The following is a 17134-nucleotide window of genomic DNA, read 5'->3' as shown; positions in this document are numbered from 1 at the left end:
GCAGAGCGGAAACCATATTGTGTGCCACTAAGAAGGTTATTCCTGCTGAGGTGGTTGACTATTTCTCTATTTAATATTGATTCCAGTAACTTACTCATAACACAGAGAAGACTTATTGGTCTGTATTGAGAGGGAGATGACTTATCACCTGAATTCTTAAATACAGGACAAACTGAGGAGGTCTTCCAGGGGGTCGGAAAGCACTTCTCCTTAAGGCAGCGCTTAAATAGTTTCGTAAGTATGGGAGCAAGTTCTGGTTGAAGCTTTTTTAACACTATAATTGGGATGCCATCAGGGCCAGTTGCTTTACTGGAATCTAGGTTTTTTATTAGCTTGGCGACCTCATGCACGGATATTTGTATGTTACCTAGCTTGTTCTGTGTTAAAGGAGGAAATATGGGGAGTTGATGGCCTTCGTCGCATAGGGTAGAATTAGCTGCAAAGTTCTTTGCAAATAGTTTGGCCTTGTCTGACGCTGACGAGATAACCTCTGGTCCATTGATAATGGTTGGGATAGAACGCACACTTCTGTTCAAGATCCTATTTGTTATTTGCCAAAACTGGTGGGAACCAAGCCGCTGATCAGCTACCTTGGATTTAACAGACTGGGCATATAGCTCTCTTGCATTTTTTATTACTCTTTTACAGTGGTTGCTGGCAGTCCTGAAAGCAGCTTTAGTCTCAGTGCATCTATTACGTTGGTAGTTATGGAAAAAGTGATTTCTGTGCGCGATAGCAGCAGCACATTCTGGGGAGAACCATGGCTGGCTGTTAGGTTTTTGTTGGAATTTTTTAGATGGTATGAATTGGTCTATGCCTACAATTAACCATTCGGTCAGATCTGATACTATAGAGGACACTTCCTTTTTAAACATGGAGTGCAGAGGTAAATCAGATATGAATGTACGGAAGCTATCCCAGTCAGCCATAGAGTATCGGTATACAGTACGGTGGAGGGGTACGTCTGATGGCTTCTTACATTTTGTTTTTATCTTAACTGATACGACGGAGTGGTCGGAGGATCCTAAAGGAGAATGAACGGTACATGAACATAGCTCAGGGGAAGTTGAAAGAAAAAGGTCTAAGAGGCTTGCATATTGATTGGGTGTATCGGGCACACGGGTGGGTTCGCGAACAATCTGAGTGAGGTCATAAGCAATGGCAAAATCATGACAAAACCTCCCCTCATCATCTGTCTTATTTGAATGGGTCAGCCATTCCACGTTATGGACGTTGAAGTCACCACAGATGTGGATGTTAGCCGGGGGATGTGAAGACAGTATGTGGTCTATTTTCTCAGATATGCTCTTAAAGATAGTAACTCCGCTGTTGTGTCTTGTATCATGTCTCTTCATGCAACGCATGTCTTCAACCATGGTCAGGTTTTACTTTTATACATCATCTCGCTGTGTACACCTGCCAAATACTTTAAAAAAAAAAAAATTTTCACCCCAAATAAGGCACATTGCCACTTTGGTGTAGGGGGATACTATCAGGGACATAAGTTACTTGGGTATTATGTAGGGAGTTGGGCAGCAAGATGTTGGTTCATGTTACACTTGAACTTCTGCATGTCAGTACAGTTGGGAAAGCGGGACCTGGAAGAGAATTCCAAAGCCTAGCGGTTCTGGGGAAGAAGCTACTGGAGTAGAAGGCTCTTTACATCTAGGGATCTCTACTGTGTAGGGGTGGGATTTAGCTGCTTGTCGCGTTTGTCAGGGGTATTTCCGTTGATGCTTGCAGTTCGTCAGAGCATTCACCATTAAAATATTTGAACAGGCAGAGGGATGCAACATTTCGTCGATGGAACAGAGGTTGAAGCTTAGATGAAAGTTCAGGACCTATCAGGTTGGAGACTCTCTTTTGAACCTTGTCTAGGAGCGAGAGACTAGTAGCAGATGCACCAGCCCAAATATGACAGCAATACTCCATACATGGGCGAATGGTGGCCTTATAGAGGTACAGGATACTTTCGGGCATTAGTAGCTTTCTAGTACGGTAGAGAGAGCCTACCTTCTTTCCAGCAGTCCTGGCAATGCTCTCAATGTACTTTTTCCAACTCGTATTTCCTGTGAACGTTAGGCCGAGGAGCCTAAAAGATGTACTTTCAGATAAAGATTTATTATCCATTGCTATTGGTGGTAGAGGTTTCTTGTAATTATTGAAGGAAAAAAGTTTAGTCTTGGCAGAATTGAATGTGACCATCCATTTTTGTCCCCATTCCACTACAGATCGGAGATCATCTTCTAATGTTTCTGCCATTTCTTTTGATATGTGTTCATTTGTTTTCCTGTCGTGCCTGCCATAGAGTGTAGTGTCATCAGCATATATACCCATCTCACAGGCAATTTTGTCAGGAAGGTCATTTATGAATATTAGGAATAATAAAGGTCCAAGGATAGACCGTTGAGGCACTCCCGCATTTATATCATATTGTTTAGATGTACGACCGTTGAGGACAACTTGGATTTTTCTCTTATCGAAGAAGGATTTAATTATGTTATGTATTCTTCTAGTGATACCGTATGATCTGATTTTCCTGAGAAGACCTTCATGCCATACCCTGTCAAAAGCCTTAGATATATCTAGAGCTACCGCTCTACCCTCCCCCGCTTTGTCCAGTGAATGGTATATACGCTCTGAGATTACAGTAAGGATGTCTGCTGTGGAACAAGCTTGCCTAAATCCATATTGTTTGCCAGTCAGAAGTTTAGCATCTGTGAGGTGCCGGACTAGAGCTTGGTTAATTATGGTCTCAAATATTTTGGCGAAAAGTGGGAGGAGGCTAATGGGGCGATAATTTGATGGGTCAGTTCTTTCGCCAGAATTCTTGAATACTGGTACTAGAGAAGCAGTTTTCCAGCAGGAAAGCAAGATTCATTAAGGCATTTGTTGTAAAGTTTGGAGAGAACTGGAGCTACTTCGAGGGAGCACTTTTTTAATAGCACAACCGGGATGAGATCAGGTCCACATGCTTTTGAAGTGTCAACTTTGTAGCAAAATTTATTTTGTTTACTCTATTCACCCCAAAAAAGGCACAGTTCTACTTGGATGTAAGAGACTACTATTTGGGACCATATCTACATGGACACTACGTAGGGAGTTGAGCAGAGAGATGTCTGTTCACATTTGAACTTTTGCATGTCAGTACAGTCAGGGAAGCCAGTAATCGGGAAGGAATTTCATCGAGGAATTTCCAGTGAAAAGGTGGGATTTTGTTGCTTTTTGTGTTAGTCGGGGAGTTTTATGTTGAGGAGACACAAGTGCTACAAGTTCGTCAGCCACAGGGATGCAACATTGCAGCGATAGGACAGGAGTTGGAGCTTGGTTGATAGTGCGGGTCCTATTGGGTTGGAGACTCTTTTTGAACGCTATCTAAGAGTAAGAGACTAGTAGCAGATGCACCAGTCCAGATGTTGCAACAATGCTCGATGCAGGGGTGAATGGTCACTTAGTAGAGATATAGGATAACGGCAATCCACCAATAAGGGTTTTATTACTCAATGAGGAACCCCTCTATGGATTTTAGTCATAACTCTGTCTGGAGCTATCCACTGCCACGTATCAGGCCGTCTCTCCAGCTTGTTCTTGGTCTCCCCTTTGCCCTCTTATGTTCACGAGGTGTCCATTCCGTTGTCCTGATGGGCCATCTGTTGTCATGTTGTCTGGCTACGTGCCCTTCTGTGTTTGGATGTTTTGATGGCAGTATTGATGCCATTAACTCTTGTTTGTTGGCGGATCCAGATGTTTGTCTTTCTGTCTTGTAGCGTGATGCCTAACATTATTCTTTCCATCTTCCTTTGTACTACTACCAAAATTTTAAGATACTGTCAGAAGTAAGTAATTTTGTAGCACGGTAGAGAACCCGACTTTGCAGCAACCTTGGCAATGTCTTCAATGTATTTGTTGCAATTCATGTTTAGCCAACTATATCAGAAAACTTGCGTGAATACGGAATGGCTAACGGAATGAGACTAGGTTGCATAACAACCTAAAATCAGCTGATGATTTGTGGACGAATATGACAATCCTTCTCTTAAGGAATTAAAGGAATTAAATTAAACAATGTATGATTCATTTATTTTCCTCTTTTAAAACTAACGACGATGAAAGATTTCTGAGCAATAAAACTTTTCAATCTTTGTTTTAAGTCTTATATTTTATTAGGATTGCAACCTATTTTTTTTTATGGAAATTTCTCTCGACAAATCATGAAGCCACTTAATGTAAGAAGCTAAAAAATAATAAAATATTACTTAAAAAGAAAAAGTTAGCCAATGCTGGATAGATTCAGACTTGGATAACAGCAATTCTTCCCTTTTTGTCAGAAACATTGCTCGTGGAATGTAAGAATTAAAGAATAAAATTGTGAATGAGGGATCTATAGGTTGCGTGTTAGATATTTTGTAGAAGCTATTACGTTGAAGGTCGGAGGTTCCCTTTTGTTGTTGGGACGTCATAATAAACAAACAAGCAAGAATATACCGAGTACTGTTTAAAAAAGAACATTGAAAAGGAAGCACAATAAGTGTTACATACATACATACATATATAATGATTGCAACGTCTTGTCAGACGAGTGCCACTCCCTCAGACACTTAAAGTCCATGAGCCCAAAAATGATTTTTTTTGTGTGTATGTATGTGTGTGTGTGTGTGTGTGTGTGTGTGTGTATATATATATATATATATATATACACACACACACAATAGGATATTTCTTTACAAAGTTATGAACAATACAGTGTGTGTTTATGTACATGCATGTGTGTATCATGCATAAAGTAAAATGTTTGTTGTGCATTGTATATACGTGTATGGAGTTAGAATGTTCGTTGCGTATATATATCACATGTTAGTTGTGTATGCATATGTGTGTGTATATGAGAATCGTGTAATGTATACACGCGTGTTCATCCTTATCTTGAAAAGGATAGCGCCCTGCCGAGGCGTGTGTTAAAAACTTGTCTTCACATGGACGGTTCAAATGAAAAGAGAGAGAGAGGTAGCTAACGAAACAGGAAGTAGAGAATACTGCCTGTTGGACAAATCTGAGTTTGCAACAAGGGCAGATAACTAGTGCATAATTGAATAATATTTGTCGCATATGTGCAGCATGTGTAATAGCATTTTTTTTTCCTTACATAGTCACCACTTATCAAGGCCCAAAGGCCACTCAAGGATAGGGGTTATTGTGTGTACAGTAATCAATGAGATAGTATTGTAGTAATCATTAGTATTGGGGGTTTTGATAGTGTCTTACTTAAGGGGGCGGTTTGTCAGGAGTTTGTTTATGTTGGACTTGAAGACGTCCAAGTTGTAGTCAGGTGGGAAACAGACAAGCGGCAGAGAATTCCACTGGCGTGCAGTTCTAAGAAAGAAGCTTTGCTCATGGAATCTACATTTGGATTTAGGCTCAGATAAAGAGTGGGGAAAATTATTGACAGTAGTTTCAGCCAGACGAGTGTTTCTCGTGAAAGATTGGCGAGAGGGGGGGACGAGAGATTGGAGCTCAGACGCGCACCTGCCATGGAAATAACGATAAAATAAAGACAGGCTCGCAATGTCTCTTCTGTGGGAGAGAGTTTGCATGGAAGAGAAAAGGGCATCCCCCACTAAACCAGGAAGTCTATTTTGTACTCTGTCAAGGCAGGATAGGCTGTTTTTAGCAGCTCCTGTCCAGATGTGGCAGCAGTACTCCATCCTTGGACGTACTTGGCTTTTATACAGATAGAGAATTGCATCAGTAGTGAGATATATTCTGGAGCGGTAGAAGGATCCCACCATTTTCCCAGCATCCCTGGCAACAGATTTGATGTACGTGTTCCATTTCAAATCAGGAGTAAAGGTCAAACCCAGAAGCTTGTCAAAACATGGAGCTTTCCCAAGACGGGAGCTATCCATTTCAATTGATGCCAGATGGGGATCGGAGTGCTGATGGTGTAAAGATAGAAGCTTGGTTTTGGATGCATTAAAAGTGACCAGCCACCTCTTCCCCCATTGTAGAGAGAATTAGAGAGAACTTTGTCATTTACGGCCTTTGATATCAGTTTGAAAAGCACCTGCCCATAAAATAAAGGAAGCTAGAGTTACAAGTTTGCCAAAAATAAACCCACAGATCGCTTTCTACTTATTTTCATGATAAAAACAATCGCAAAAATATGTGTGCATTAGGAATAAAAACATGCTTAATTTAATGAAACAAGTTATAAGCATTTTTCTCTCAAGACTTCTATGAAGTGGAATGACTGGGTAATGGACATGGTGTTGCCTCGATAGCTATGGAGATAAATCGTTAAGTATTAGGACTGAGATGGACTAGAGAATGAAATGGTCAGTTTGTGAGTTATATTGAATTATATTTGCTTGGTTTTTGTTGTACTGTGATGCTGGAATTGATAGCAAATTTTGGGCATTTTGCAGTATGGACAACAAAACGAAAAAGTGGTCGAAAGAAAATATAAATAAATGTTACCAAAGGCAAGATAACTTTTTCTTTTTGGTTCCCTGACAAAAGAGGGATTGGACCTAGTAATTCACTCCTGTTTTTTTGCACTTTTCTCAATTATCACGTCTTAAACTTTTTTGAAATTTTGCACAAACATTAGTCATGGTGAAAATATATTTTTCACTCGTAGTGAGGGACCTCGCATTCCTTGGCTTGTTATTTTTCAATAGAGGGGGGAATTCTGGACAAGAATAAAAAATGGAAACATTTTTAAACTAGAAAAATGTTTTTTTTATTTTTAAAATTTTTTTTTCCTGTGAAATCGTTCATTGAAGAAACCTGTATTTCAAAATCGTCAATTGTGTTATGCTAATTTTTTTTCTATTAAGAATTTCTGTTTTTGGATTTGATTACCAATTTGCATCAAATTATCTGAATTTTTTTTTTTTTTTTTTTTTTTTTTCTTTCAGAATTAAGCTGCTTTTGATAATGCCTCGAATCAAAGTACTTCGCAGGTAGTTCTCAAAACTATCACTTCAGACGAGTTGTGGTCCATTGTCTTTCGGACTTTCTAACTCCTCTCCATTTTGCCCCCTCCCCGTGAAATCCTTCTCAATTTTCGTGATCAGCTGTACGTCTGATATGGCCAGCGGTACCAAGAGCCACAATCCTCATGGACTCAGACAGATTGGTTTGGATCAAATATGGGATGACCTCAAAGAAGGGATTGAACAGATTTACAGACGAGAAAACATGGCAAAAAGCAGATATATGCAGCTCTATACGTATCCTTTTTGTTCTTGTGCACGTGTTAGGTGCATGTGTATCATGGTCATGTGGCGGCAGAAATATATCTATAAAAGTGATAATGTGTGAGATCGCTACTCAACCTACATACTCAACAAATGTTTTGATCTACATACTTGAAATTTGGTATATAGAATATTCAGAGGTGTGAAAAACATTTTAATAGGATTTCATCCTGAAAAAGGGATGCTAAGGGAGTCAAACTTGAAAAATTGGTACTGGTGAATCAGATTGTTATCTGTTAGTCAACTGTTTCACGACTGCGCATGCGCAAATCATTCAAAGTTAGTTGAGAATAAGTTGGTTTGAAAACAGTTTTTGAAGAACATGTCAAACTGGCCTAATGGTTATCATACTTTGTCTTTAGGTTTTGATGTCAGTTGGAGTATTTTTTGTTTTCTTTTTACATACGTGAAGTGATGAACTGTTTAGAAAAAATAATACTTGCACGCCTCAGTTTCTTTGCATCTTTTTTTATTTTTTAATTTTTTTTTTTAAGAAATTTAACATTACTTTTAATACTGGACAAAGCCATGTACATCTTCCAGTTAAAAATAAAGAAAAAGCTTGTATGATATATGTACCTATTACAAAACAAAAATATATTCCAAAAATCACATAAATTGACCAAGGAGTATTTTTTTAAAAGAAAATCAAATTTTATGAGTATCTAAGGAGTGACTCTCTCCTATCATTTGGAAAAAATTAACAAAAAAAAAAAAAAGTGAGGTGATTCAGCAATATTTCGTACTTACTAGATTTAATGTTGTAATGCATATGAATTCACATTAACTATTTAAAAATGAATTTCTTAAAAAAAAAACAAAAAAAAAACTACTTGAACAATTCATGTGATTTTTGGAATATATTTTTGTTTATTTGTGAGTAGATACATAATACAGATTTTTATTTTTGTTTTTTTTTTAATATGGGGGAATTCGACGTGTATAAATAAGGAGGGGCAGTTTTAGCAGATTTTAGGATGCAGTATCATTACAGCCAACAACAAATGTAGACAATTTGTTGCATAGTTGAAAAAAGAATGTTTCCAAAAAATTCTATGGACTTTTTATCATGATTAGTTGTGCATCTGATATGGAGATCAAAATGTTGCTCAGATTCGTTGGGTAAATTCAGAATTTGTATAGAATTTTGAATAGGACACCATTTAATCCATGAGAATGGATTGTTCTCATTCGGTCAGCCATGAATTCTGACCAGATAAAAGTCTTAACAAAATTGTTTATTGTATTTATAATGTCACCTGTACTAAGCATTGAGCCTTCAACCTCAGTAGACTGTTAATGTTTTTTTTTTTTTTTTTTAAACTTAGAGGCAATTGTTTATCAAGGCCTGGAGGCCAGTCGAGGATAAGGGTTAATGAGTGTCAGATAGACGGTGAAACAGCGTAATGATCGATAATTGAACTTGGGTAAGGTTTGATTATTTAAGAGGACGGCTCAACAAGATCTTATTTATGTTAGACTTGAAGCTCACTGTTATAGTCAGCTGGGAAGTAACCCCATGGTATTGTTCCACAGATAGTTTTAGAAAAGAAACTTTTACTTAGAATTAGTTTATTACTTTATCTGTTGCACTACAGGTCCATTTGAACAAGGTTGGAGGATATACAAACTGAAACGCACAGACTACAATAGTGCCACTACTCCAAATAATTCAATATTTTTCTGAATTAATTCAGTCTCAAAGTTGATAACTTATTTAAATGTACTAGCATAAATAAATAACCTGTTAACATTGGTCCTGGATATGACCTTAAACTATATCCGATGGTGAGGGCCCCAGCTTGCAGGTTTTGGGGAGTGTGGAGCCACCCTTTAATTGCCATTGCTCCCAGGTCCACTCTGACCCGGAGTGGTAGTACCTGTTAGGGTCCCAACTATTGGTTAAATAGAAACTGACTTGAAAAAAAGCAAAACAAATATATTCTATTAAAAAACTTTTCAAAATCACTGAATTCGGCATTAAATAACCTGAAAAGGGTTGATATGCCGTAAAACAAAAACAACCAATCTGTCAGCATTTATTCTAGGCACGTTGAACCGGCTTCAACAAAAGTAGCAAATATCAAATTCACACGTGACCTCCAGCTGCATGTGTACCATCATAACCATTTGATCATTTGTCTTGTAAACTGTTTTTCTGTTTTTTTACTCTTGCACAGTTCTTATTGTTTTGTTTATCCTTCACTTTCTCCAGTCATGTATATAATTATTGCACTAGTGTGCATGTGTCCACCGGTCAGGGCCAGCAACCCAGAACACCAACCGGCAAGAAGGTGAAGCAGCCTACAGGTGGGGCGCATTTTGTCGGACTGGAACTTTATAAGCGATTAAAAGAATACCTTAAGAGCTATTTAGTAAAATTATTAAAGGTAAAGTGGAATTTTTTTTCTTTTTTATGCAAAATTATACTTTTTAATTTATTTAAAAAAAAAAAATTTTTTTTTAATGGCCATTCTTGAAAAGATTAAAAATACAATACACCTTCAAAGTCACTTGAGAGAGAAAAAAAATGCAATTTCAAATAAATATTTGAATTATTGGCAGATTGATTTATCTACATGCTCCAGGGAGCTTTGCCACATACTTGAGAACATACTTGGGCCAGTTTTTCAGCTTTCAGAAGCAGCATGCCAATTATGACCCTTAATAGATTGATACTCAATATAAACATATTCAAATATCTGTCATTTTGTTTTATCTAAAAAAAAAAAAAAGTGTGTAAAAAGTATAAAAAAAATTAAATTCTTGATACTTGTGTAATATGATGTTTCAGAAAATGTATTTTGAATAAAACCATTCTTGCACACATATGTCGAAATTATTAAAAATTTCCTCCAAATTATAAAAAATGTCAGCCTAGATCTACTAGAATTATTTATTACAAAAAAAAGAAAACACTTTAAATAATTGTCCATCATTTTCTATTTTGAAATGGGCGACGTTGTTAAAAAATCATTGCAATTATCTCCCCTGGCGTTTTAAGAATTCTTCCAATGTAATAGAACTGTATACTTGGACAACATTTTATTTATTTATTTTTATTATTTCTAATTATTTTTCTGTTCAATAAATTTTGGAATTTTTACCCATTTTCCTATGGCAATGTTTTTACTAAAATGCATTTTTTGAAATCCTATAACTGTAGAAGCACCTAACACTTTATTTCGTTTTGTTTGAAAATTAGTGTAAGCTTTCAATTCTTTTTTGTGATGTGTTTGAAAATTGTTTTTTATTTCAGGATAGCAAAGATTTGTTGGACGAAAATGTACTCAAATTTTATACGAAACAATGGGAAGATTATCAGTTTTCCAGTAAAGTCTTAAATGGTGTTTGTGCTTACCTAAACCGGCACTGGGTTCGCCGAGAATGTGATGAAGGAACTAAAGGAATTTATGAAATTTACTCGGTAAATGACAGTTTTGACTTTGTTCTTTCTTCTTAAAATTCCATTTGGTGAGGGGGGGGGGTCTACAAATTAATATCAATTCTAGATTGAAACTGTTGGTTTTTATTTATCTACAAAAAACTCATTTTTGAGGGGGTCCACAAATTAATATCAATTCTAGATTGAAACTTATTCTTTTTTCAAGAAATACTATTTTGTTAGTAAAAATATCCTTGTCCAGAATTCTCCCGATATTAAAAACTAAATAAAAATCTGTATGACGCATGTACCTGTGATAAAACGAAAATATCGTATTCAAAAAATTAACTAAGCATTTTTTTTTTTTTTTTTTTTTTAAATAAAATTAAATTTGTGATAATATAAAAATGGTTGTCTTGTTGGCCATTTTGAAAACTATATATAAAAAAAAGAGGAAATAATTCTACAATAATTTAAACTAGCAAGATATTTTTTTGCTGTAATGTCTACAAGTTCCCATTAATCATAAAAAAATTATTTTCTTTATAAAAAATAAAACTACTTGATCAATTTACCTGATTTCTGGAATATGATACTTTTGTTTTGTCATTGGTACATACGTCAAAGGGATTTTTCTTTTTGTTTTTTAATATAGGGGGAATTCTAAACAGAACTAAGTTAAGGAATTCATTCTAGTTTAAATGTACATTAGACACGATCGTTTAATAATTCCTTAAAGCATTTTCCATTTTTAAACAAGCATTAATATTCAGCCATTTTGAACTTTTTTTTCTTTTTTTTTTTGTATTAAAACTGTTAAATGTTGAGCCATTATGTTGAACAAAGATGGTGCTAGTAAATCAAATTGGCAAAGAATCAATGCAGTCACGATCTCGAGTGTTGAGTAATTCTTTAGAATAAAGATTGCGGCATTAGATTCGCAAAAAATCACGATCAGCAGCTGTTCAGTTGTTCAAGATGGAGGTTGACAGCGAACTGACTTGAATCCAAAATTCGATATTTTAATAATGAGATCGGAGGCTTCTCATTGGTTGATTGTTCTAACCGTAGTTTTATAAATAGGATCGTCTATATCATTGGGGTCATACCCTCATCAGTAGTCAAAAACATTTTATGTTGCCTTATTTCTTTTTTCTCGCATGTCAGGTTTTTAATATAGAAAAAAATTTATTTTTGAGAAAGGGGGTAAATCTTAAATATTTATTTACAAGCATTATACAATCTTAAGTTTTATTTGCACAACTTTTTGATAAACAAATGAAACAAATATTTAAAAAAACACATTGGAGAAATTGTCTAGGCACGAGATCGATTTTTAATGTAGAATGCATCTTTTTTTAATTAAAATTCTGCATTTGGCAATATTTTTCCTGTTCTCAGTAGGTGAAAGAGTTATTCTAATATTACACTTCATCTTTTGTCTACTCTACTTAATGTTGAGCACTTCTATCTCAACACAGTAAAATTCATAGGATTGTTTAGACAACCTTTATGAATAAAAAATACACCATATATGTATGCGTGTATATCATTGTCTCCGTTCAGTCTAAAGACAATGGACATCCCCTGTAATGATAGCTGCATGTGTAATTGTGAGGCAAGGCTTGTGCAATCTTCAATCACACCTCTCCTGAATCAACACTGCTTGAATCCAGTGGCAAAGAGAAATCCACGATGACTGGAAACAATGCAGAGATAAGCAGAGAGCACATACAGCACCTAAAATTCCCAAATAGCCATTCATTTTAATACTGACCAGGCTCAATGTTCCTTAACTTTAGTTATCTAACGGGAACCGGTGTGTGTGTGTGTATATATATATATATATATATATATATATATATATATGCACATGACGTAAATAGCCATTGTATTGTAGGTTAATCTTGCTATTTTGTCTCTGTCGATCACCTCAAATTTTTACATGCCATTTTCAATTCACTAGAGAATGAAAAAAGAAAATGAGTATCACCTTTCTCAGATTGTTCAGGAGTATCTGACAGGGGTCTTTGTTATCAATTCTAATATTGATGGTGTCCTATGTTTGTATGTGTACACACACACACACACACACACACACACATACACACACACACACACACACACACACACACACACACACACACACACACACACACACACACACACACACAGTGTTTGGTACTTGTACAGTTTAATCAAGACATTAAAAAATGAAGATATCGAAAAAAAGGTTATATTTCACGTATCCGTTTTGAACTGGAGATCTCCGAAAAAAAAAAAAAAAAATTCATTTAATTTGATCGAGTATTTTTTTTTTTTTTTTACAGCGGAAAAACACGTTTTTATGAGAGCGTGTTGAAGTCAGCCATTATAGAAATTTTTAACATGCCACGGGGAGATAACTATGTAAAGCGCTGAGACTCCATCTCCATCTTTAATACTAGCTTTTCTTCCTAAAAATCGAACTTTTTGCTTGGTATCATAAATTGTTTTTTCGATGTAAAAAAAAAAAAAAAAAAAAAAAATTAAGTGAAATTTTTTATTTTTGAGAACTTCGTTCCATAACAGATACGTACAATATAACTTTTTTTTTTTTTTTTCGATATTTTCATTTTTTAATGTCTTGATTAAACTGTACAAGTACCCAATATTTTAATGCAATGTTGTTCTTGTGAATAAATTCTGCTTCATGCTTGAAATGTTGTAATTTGTCATTTTCCCACCTCTAAACTTTTTTTTCTCTTTTCACCCGCAGTTGGCCTTAATCACATGGCGAGACAATTTATTCAAACCATTAAACAAGCAGGTTACAAATGCGGTTCTGGCTCTCATCAAAAGGGAAAGGCATGGCGAGACCATCAACACGCGGCTTGTTAGTGGAGTCATCAACAGCTATGGTTGGTTACATTACCTCCCTTTATTTACCCCCCCCCCCCCCGCATTACTTCCCTTTATCCCCCCCCCGCTTTACTTATTTATCAATAGTGTTTTCTTTCTCTTCATTTAATTGTATATGAGAACTTTTAATATTTACGTATATAAAATGTGGAAAGATGGACCAATCTTTTCTATATCAAAACCAGTTTGTTGCTACGATTGCATAATAATTCTAGAGTTATCAGTGAAAATGGTTAAAAAGAAACCAATTAGACTCTTTCAGGATGGTTTTCTTTGATTCTACAGGATTTTTTTATCAAAACTGATGTACATACCTGGCAGAATGAAGATGCCATATTCCAAAAATCATGTGAATTAAGTTTTATTTTTAATAAAATCAAATTTTATAAGTAAGCAAAAAAAAAAAAGGAAACTATCTTGCATCCCATCTTAAAAAAAAAAAGGGCAAATGCCTCCACAATAATTCAAACTTGTGAGATCAGCTTTGTAATGCTTATGATTTCCTATTTAAGTGCTTAAAATCGTTTAAAAATTATTTTCTTAGTTAAAACTAAAACCACTTGATCAATTAACGTGATTTTTGAAATATGATCTTTTCGTTCTGTCTTTGGTATGCATACATCATAAAGATTTTTCTATATTTTTGCTTTTAAAAATAGGATGAATTCTGGACAATCACCCACTTATATAGATCAAATATAAAATTTTCAAGTATTGAATAAATTACTAAAATATTCTTGGTAAATTTTCCCAAGAGTGTTCGATAAATGCAGTGAACTCTGATCTTTGAAGAGGAACGAAATAGAAAATATTTGTTTTGAACATATACGTTGGAATTATCATATTTCAATTACAATAATGTTATTTTTATGCATTTCAGTGGCTCTTGGCCTTAATGAAGATGATCCCACTGCAAAGGGGCCAACGCTGAGTGTATATAAGGAACATTTTGAGCACCCATTTTTGGCCGATACTGGAAGGTTTTATACCGGAGAAAGTGCTGAGTTTTTGGTGCAGAATCCAGTCACGGAATATATGAAAAAGGTAAATCTTTTTTTTTTTTTTTTTTTTCCTGACAATTTCCAAAAAATTAGAATTGTAACAATTTCAAGTGAATAATGGTCATTTGGAACTTTTTCAAAATAATAAAATGTAGTCTAATAGGACTGTCATTTGCAATAATTATATAGACATCCTGTCCTTATCGGCTTAAAATAATAATTTGATAAAATTTAGTTTAGATATGAAAGAGTATAAGAAGGCTATAGCAATGCGGGGGAACCGGCTGTGGTATTGACGTGACATATGAAAAAAGGTTTTATTTGTTTTTCATTTTATTTAACTTTGTATATCAATTTATTTTTCAAGATAATCACAATACAAATCGTTAAATATGAACTTACTATTACGAGATGGAGGTCTTTATATTTTCGAGATAACATCTCTTTTTCAAAAGAAAAGGGACCAAAGAATTCCCCCAAAAAAGGGGAAAAAACATAAGAATGTTGTAAAGTGGAAATCCATTTCTGCCTTATACTCTTCCCTGTCTTTTTGGTTCCCCGATTTATCGGAGAGGAACCTGTTTTCAGTGGCGTCTGTGTGTCCGTTAGTCTGGACGATTGCCATTAGTTTTTTCCTAAACTTTTGCCACAAATTGTATTTCATTAAATAGATATGCACAGTAAAATATTTTCTTTTTGCGAAAATTCCTGTTACGTCCTCAGGTGCTCAAAAGTGGTAAAATGACCCAAAATGGAGCTCTTTTTCATATTACTCAAACTTTATGTCTATATGGTGGTTTTCCATGGTGCTGAATTCAAATATACATGTCTTAAGGTGTGAAACTGCACCATTTGTCCATTTTCACTGGGATTCAGCATTCCTAGGAGCTCAAAAGGGGGTCACAAATGCCCCAAAATTGCAAAAAAAAAAAAAAAAAAAAAGACACTTTTTACCCCATAACTTTTGCCCCATCCATTAGATTTTTCTGAAACTTGGCAAAAATGTGAAGGCAACGTTGGCCCTTCACACTTCTCACATTCATCATTTCTTCACTATTTTTTGTGGCGTCATATCTCACATGTAGAAGCAGAGGGGGACCACGCACACACAGTTTTTTTACACGCAAAGTGTTCTTTAGGGTACTTTTAAAATCCCACTTTCTCGCCTTGGGTAGAAGATAAACATACAGTGGTGAGATGATGCAGAACCTGTTAAGCAGAAGACTCACTGCATCTACCAGGTATGATGGCGGATAGAGAGAGATAGGATGAGAGTTTGGAGAATGTAGATAATTGCATCAAATAATAATTTTGCTTGTTCTCCAGAATTAAACATAATTAACAAAAAAAATACAAAAAACTCCTTATGATGTATGTAGCTGTCACAAAACGAAAATATCGTATTCCAAAAATAATGTAAATTGATCAAATATTTTTTTATATAAATTTCATGGTTTTTAGTGATTTTAATAGTAAATTGTATCCATTACGAGACTGATTTTCATCTCATTTGTTTAAATGGAGTTGTTTCCATTTATGAAAAATATGGCAAAACAAAGCACACCATCTTTGCTCACCATTAAAATTCTATTTTAGTAATAATTAAAAAATACTTGATCAATTTGTGATTTTTGGAATATGACATTTTCGTTCTGTGATGAGTACATACATCATGTATTTTTTTTTTTCTTAGTTAGTTTGAATTCTGGACAAGAACTAATATTTCTTTTTCATGAAAAACAAGCAAAATATCAGCCTACTGTTTGTTTGTTTTTTTTACTGGTGTGTTTTCAGTTTTATTTTGCTGTTTATGTCAGAATTTTTGTGTTTATTTTATTCCTAAATTTATCTTTTTTTCCCTGTTAAGCAAATGAATATTTAGTATGTTCTATTGCAACTTAAAATCTGCTTGCTGTAAAACTGTATTTTAATGTTTCAGGCTGACACAAGGTTAATGGAAGAGGCCAAGAGAGTCCAACTTTACCTCCACGAAAGCACACAAGATGGACTCGCAAAAATCTGTGAAAAAACTCTTATAGAAAAACATTTGGAGACATTCCACGTTGAATTCCAAAATCTACTTGATGACGACAAACATGATGGTGCGCTTCACGAGTTAATTAAAATCAAACATCATTTTCAATTTATTGACTTTTGAATCCTTAAACGTTAAATGATTTGTTTTCGAATGTGGTTTGTTAAACTGAAATGTTGGTGAATTGGTATATGATTAGAACAGACTAGTAGGGTTACATAGCCTTGCCTGGAGCCCATAAAAAAACTAAATAGATGTTAAATTGTGTGAAGTCCCTCCACACACGCACACAAGAAAATCCCCCCCCCTTTTTTTAAGGTGAAGAGTGAAAAAATAAGCCAGGAAGCCTCCAGAGTACTAAAAAGCACCAAATAAAATTAAGGATATTTCCAGAGCATGATTAAAATTAAGTTTCTTCCACCTTCTTCCTTTATAGAGACATTATGTTAAGAAATGATAAATTAAATCTGAAGTTAACATCTTTTAATTAGAAAAAATTCTAATTAGTATAATACACGATAACATTAAAAATCTTAATTCTTGATAATATTAA

General features: G+C 34.9%; 1 protein-coding gene across 1 annotated transcript in view; it reads left to right on the top strand.

Annotated features, from left to right (window-relative positions):
• The window catches only part of LOC145259751 (cullin-1-like), a 119825-nt gene that overhangs the window by 70855 nt on the left and 31836 nt on the right, over window positions 1-17134 (top strand). Inside the window, exons 3-8 of the mRNA XM_080117464.1 lie at window positions 6918-7232; window positions 9475-9649; window positions 10519-10686; window positions 13403-13544; window positions 14426-14589; window positions 16486-16648. Of these exons, the coding sequence (XP_079973590.1) occupies window positions 7090-7232; window positions 9475-9649; window positions 10519-10686; window positions 13403-13544; window positions 14426-14589; window positions 16486-16648 (955 nt within the window). The 5' untranslated portion in view covers window positions 6918-7089. The remainder of the gene's footprint in view (window positions 1-6917; window positions 7233-9474; window positions 9650-10518; window positions 10687-13402; window positions 13545-14425; window positions 14590-16485; window positions 16649-17134) is intronic.

Source organism: Euprymna scolopes, chromosome 35 (genome assembly GCF_053919585.1).
Source record: "Euprymna scolopes isolate OS-2025 chromosome 35, ASM5391958v1, whole genome shotgun sequence".
NCBI lineage: Eukaryota > Metazoa > Mollusca > Cephalopoda > Sepiida > Sepiolidae > Euprymna > Euprymna scolopes.
The sequence above is the reverse complement of the archived record's forward strand: the minus strand, read 5'-3'. Positions and strand labels throughout refer to the sequence as shown.